This window comes from Halyomorpha halys, unplaced genomic scaffold, assembly GCF_000696795.3.
Source record: "Halyomorpha halys isolate HHAL.00 unplaced genomic scaffold, Hhal_1.1 Scaffold1099.1, whole genome shotgun sequence".
NCBI classification, from domain to species: domain Eukaryota; kingdom Metazoa; phylum Arthropoda; class Insecta; order Hemiptera; family Pentatomidae; genus Halyomorpha; species Halyomorpha halys.
In genome coordinates this window covers 211,871-217,222 of record NW_027106720.1, presented here as the reverse complement: position 1 = coordinate 217,222, position 5,352 = coordinate 211,871, and the positions used below count along the sequence as shown (strand labels likewise).

Here is a 5,352-nt window from a genome sequence, read left to right as displayed (position 1 = left end):
CCAGACTATTTCAATAATAATAAAACCTAGATGATATTAAAGGCCATTTAACTGTACAATTTTATTTTTTCAGAATCCCATAACCAATTAAAACAAAATCTGACCTAATGGTAAAAAAAAAAAAGTTGAATTATTAAATGATGCAATCTTTTTAGTGCTCACTGAAATAACGAGATAGGAACTGAGAGATGTACTGCACAGGGGTTGCGATGGGACTTTATGCATTGGAAGTAACTACAGCACAAGACCTAAGTTTGTAGTTAATTAGCGAAATCATAAGTGCCCTAGTAACTAGTTTATGTTTCATTGGATTCGCTCAAGAGTTGTTGAGTTGTCGCTGGTCGCTCGTCCAACCTGCTGCATTCTCAATAGAAACCCTGCTTCCGGAGTAACTGTGCACATTTATTTTGAAAACGTTCTTGTTCTAACAAATACTTTTACTTAGGAATCTTTTCGAAACAGTTTGTGCAAGGACATTTTTGTTAGAATTTTTTTCTAAAATTTTTATGAGAGCTTTAGGTGAAATTTTTGTATCCCAGAATTTTATCATTAAAACTTTTCTAATAAAATCCACTCTAAGACTTGTTGACTACGACTTTTATATACAAGTTCTACACTTGTATAGTTGTTCTCACTAATAGTTATGTGAGCAAATTTTATAATGTAGAACTTTTGTATAAAAGGCTTAGGCATTTGTATTAGAAATGTTAAAATTAAATAATTCTGAAAGACAAAATTAGACTAAAAGCTCCCATGCTCTCATAAGCACTTATTATGAGATAAGAAACATTAAAAAACTAAGGTAAATTCACAAAAATGTTACAAATATCTTTTTAAATTTAAATTAAGAACGTTATTAAAGTTCACAGGTATTTCGGAACCACGGTTTCAATTGAGAAACTCGTTGGACGATCGATCACTAATAACTCTTGAGCGAATTCAATAAATATACATAACATATATATTATATATAAGTTAAGTATTGGCGAAAGCAAAATGTCTTCTTTAAAGTAAATATTACTCCGGTATTTAAAATCCCGGGTTTCGGCACCAGTTAAGTATTGGCGAAAGCAAAATGTCAAAAAAGAGAAGAAGGAATAAGATCTAACACGCTTGAACTGCTGTAAAATACTAGCTTTATTGTGTTCGCTACATCTGTTATATACCCTCGATCAGCTGATCCCCTCAGTCAGCTGACATCGAAATAACAGCTGACTCAGACCGTAACTTATATATACATATATATCTGGGAGATGAGCTAAGGGGCTCATTGGTAAGGCACTGTGCTGCCATCTCCAAGGAACTGTGTTCAAACTCAGCAGTGGCAGACAATTATTTATTCTGTTACTGTAGCTGTGAATCAACCCTGTGAGGTTCATGCCCTTCGGTGTCTCCCCGGCCTCATAATATGGGTATCCTTATTCGGGGAAAAATCTGGAGGTTGAGAGTAATCAAGAAGAATAAATCACCTTCTTGCGCAACCGTTGTTTTTAAAAACAAAACAGTTGGTTAAAATAGGATTACATGAAATACATAGTCTCTAGCTGTTGGTCTTTAATCCAACAGCCCCATATTTCATGAACTATATCACTGTTTGTATGAGGTATGCCTTCAACGCCATTGTAAGACATACTTCACTTTTGGTTGGCTGGTTGGGTTTGAGTGGACTGTATAATTGAAAAATGAAACATGATTAAATGTAATAAAATTCTATTGTTTTATGTTACAAGAGGTGTAGGGGATGACCGAAAGAAAACATTATGATTAGATTGTTAGTAGAATTTTGTATGACTGGGCTGTGGAAATTGTAGATCTAGCTTGAGGTAGTTGATGATGATATGGATGTTATTTATTGCTGGATGGACTTACTCCATGGTTCTTTCTTCCCTCCACATTCTTAGGCCTCTCTCCCCTCTGCTGCCGGGAACCACTCAAGAAAATCTACTCACTCATGTAGATATTAATGATGAGTTAACAAAAGAAAGTCGGTAGTAAAGCCGACTTTGACCTCTTTCATTTCTTCCACAGCACATTAATATCTAAAAGTTCGAATGGAAAGAGATATTTTAAATGAAAGTTTTTCGCATGAAACCTAATTTTAATTCTTCGGAGATTCCGCAAATTATTAATACAAAATCACATCTTTAATCTTTGTTTTCCATTTTACAGGACGTCATTTATTTGAATATTTATTTAACTAAAATTATTTTTTTTTAATTTCACACAATTTAAAACAGACGATTAATAAATATTTAAATAAATGATATCCTATAAAATGGAGGGAAAATATTAAAATTAATGATTTCCATGATAAATATATAAGTTTATAATTACTTATAGTAGCATAAATGTGTTATAATAATTTATTCTGAAATTGTTGATTAGAGATGAATATGGTGGAGGTCATCTATAGCTATTCCTCTAATATGCGTGAAGAGGAAACGATTATGAGACTCTTTAGGTCAATTAATCAGGCTGATACGATTAAAATTAAAATATTTTATAACTATTTATTTATTGCCGACGTTTCGTCCCAGATTTAGTTCTTCATGGGAGCTGACGTGATGTGCGGTCAGTTCCTTTTGTTTATATTTCTACCCGTTACATCAGCCCTGTTGAAGACTTGTGTTGGGTTCGAACCGTTTTAATTTAACCGTTGGTTTTAAATGGGTTCGAACCGTCGGCAATAAATAAATAATTTAAAACTATATTTTTCCTTTAATAATACCCCACTTATTCCTGTCGAACAGATCCGTTACTTAGGACTACATCTCGACAAACGACTGACATGGAATCCTCATACAAGACTGAAAAGACAGGAAACTGCTCGTCGATTTCGACTATTACAACATTTACTAGACAAACGGTCTAAATTGCCAATCCATTACAAAAGACTGATCTACATGACTATAATAAGGCCTATCTGGACATATTGAGTTGAGATTTGGGACTCCACTAAACCATAAAATTCCTCCCGAATCCAATCCTTACAGTCCAATCCTCCGTAAAATCCTTAACGCTCCTTACTTTGTCACAAATCAAGTCATCCATCATGACCTCAATGTCCCATATGTTGCCGATTTGGGTAAAACCATTCCTTCCATTTAAAACTTCCCAACCACCCAAATCCACTTGTTTCTAACCTGGCTTCTCCTTCATTACCTAATAATCCTCCTAGGCGTCTGAAAAGAAGATGGCCTCGGGATCTTCTCTTCTAGAAATGTTATTGGAGTTCAATCAATGGGTAGATTCTCCGCATGTTTGTATCATGTCACTATCTCACATACAGCAAATTTACTTGTTGTATATATGTTATACAGTTGTAAATAACAATAAATAAATGATTAAAAAAAAAATGGATTTTTTTCTTGAGCATCTCATTTAAATTCACATACGGTCAATCATAAATATATAATTGAAATAGTCTACCGACAATTAAATTAAATTCATAAAAAACTGGTCAGATAAGTTGTAATATTTTTTATTTCATTGTTCTCACACACTCCATTTACTTATTAAAACATTAATTTTTTTTCTTTTTAATCGTTCTCTTTCAGGCCTCCCTAATGACTTAAGTGTCTACTGGCAGCAGTATCCTTGGCCATTCGGGGAGACGTTTTGCAAAATACGAGCACTTGCTTCTGAAATGTAAGATTCCTTGTGCCAAACCAGTGGAACATCAATACTTTATATAGATTTACATAATTGTATATTTACTATCTTCTAATATTTAATCAGTCCAGATGAAACATTCAATATTGTGCATAACTCCCTTAGGAGCTACAGAAAGTTCAATAAAATTAGCTTAAAATTTGTTTGTACCTAGAAGTAAGCATAAATTGATTTTTATCAATGGATTCTTATGTAAAAATGTTTGAAAAACATGATGATAAAATGTTTTCTATTCTCAGGGGATCTCTCACCACAGGGGTCTCTGGGGCATATTTTGTGATTGGCCGCCATATATTTTTAGGTTTATCGCTAATTTAAAAACTGCAGACCGGAACGTACTGAACATAAAATGAACTTCCGGTGGTGGAATTTTGAAATAGTTCAATACCTACTTTTGAAGTATGTCTACTGTTCCCCTTGTTAAGTCAACTATCGAATTATTTTCTATTGTGCGTTAGCTGTTGAAAAAATACAGCGATTAAAAAAAATTAATTTTGTAGGGAGAGAGCAGAAATAAACAAAAGTGGAAACTTATAATGTGTGAAATTTTTATTTCTAAACATAGGATCACAATATCATCATCATCATCTGTGGCGCTACAACTCTTGTAGAGTCAAGGCCTCCCGCAACTTCGTTTGCCAGTCCTCTCTAATGGTTGCCTCTCCTCTCCAATTGCGGATTCCCAAGATAGGCCTGGCATCGGCTGCCACTCCATCGATCCATCGAAGCCGGGGTCTTCCTACTCTCCTTGTCCCATATATCCTTTCGTCCAGAATCATCCTAGGAATCTGATCCTGGGTCATTCTTAATACATGGCCTGCCCACCGAAGCCATCCCACTTTGATTACTCTTACAATATCCGGGTTCCTGTAGAGGCCTGCCAGCATTTGTTCTCGTCTTCCAGATCCCTTCAGCATAAACCGAGCCATAAATTTTCCTCAATATTTTCCTCTCGAACCAGAGCAGAAGGGCTTTCTGTGACCTGGGTAGTGTCCAGCATTCGGAGGCATTAGTGAGAACTGCTCTCACCACGGTCTTATACACCTGGTCTATACATCTTGGTGTTTTGGGAGACAGCCCTGCTCCTGAAATGCTCCAGTAAGCCGAAATAGGATCACAACATGACTGGAAAAAATAGAAATCTTATCATTGTAAATAGGTTTCGATGTGAACAACTAATCACAACCTCGGAACTGCTTCGGTACCCGATTCAAATCCGGCCTGAGGGGTCGAGTTTTATTCCTGTTGCCGTCCCATGAAATGAAAACTTGGCCCCCACCATAGCTAGAATAGGGTGGTACTCTGTAGATAACTATCCTCCCCCCCCCCTCGTATGTCAAAAATGATCAGGAAGGGGTTATAAAAAAAAACCTAATCACACTACACTATATCTGACACTCGAAATCATAGTTGGGTAAAAATAAGTTTAAGTTAACATCTAAGATGAAATGTACCTTTTTCGACTTTCTTGTTGTACACCGAAATTGGCGCACTTTAATTCTTTAAATTTCACTAATTTACGTAGTTGAGCTAATAGGGAGGATTTACTGACTATAAACATAAAAATATACGACTTTGGAACGATTTGCCATATTAAGCCTAAGAACCCCAAGGGTATAGCCAACTTTTTACATTAGAAATTAGTTTACAATTACTGAATTAACTTGTAATTTTATTGGA

General features: G+C 35.3%; 1 protein-coding gene across 1 annotated transcript in view; it reads left to right on the top strand.

Moving 5' to 3' along the window:
- LOC106688284 (neuropeptides capa receptor) overlaps positions 1–5,352 on the top strand; it is a 17,670-nt gene that overhangs the window by 8,469 nt on the left and 3,849 nt on the right. The window contains exon 2 of the mRNA XM_067045059.1: positions 3,558–3,648. Within this exon, the coding sequence (XP_066901160.1) occupies positions 3,558–3,648 (91 nt within the window). The remainder of the gene's footprint in view (positions 1–3,557; positions 3,649–5,352) is intronic.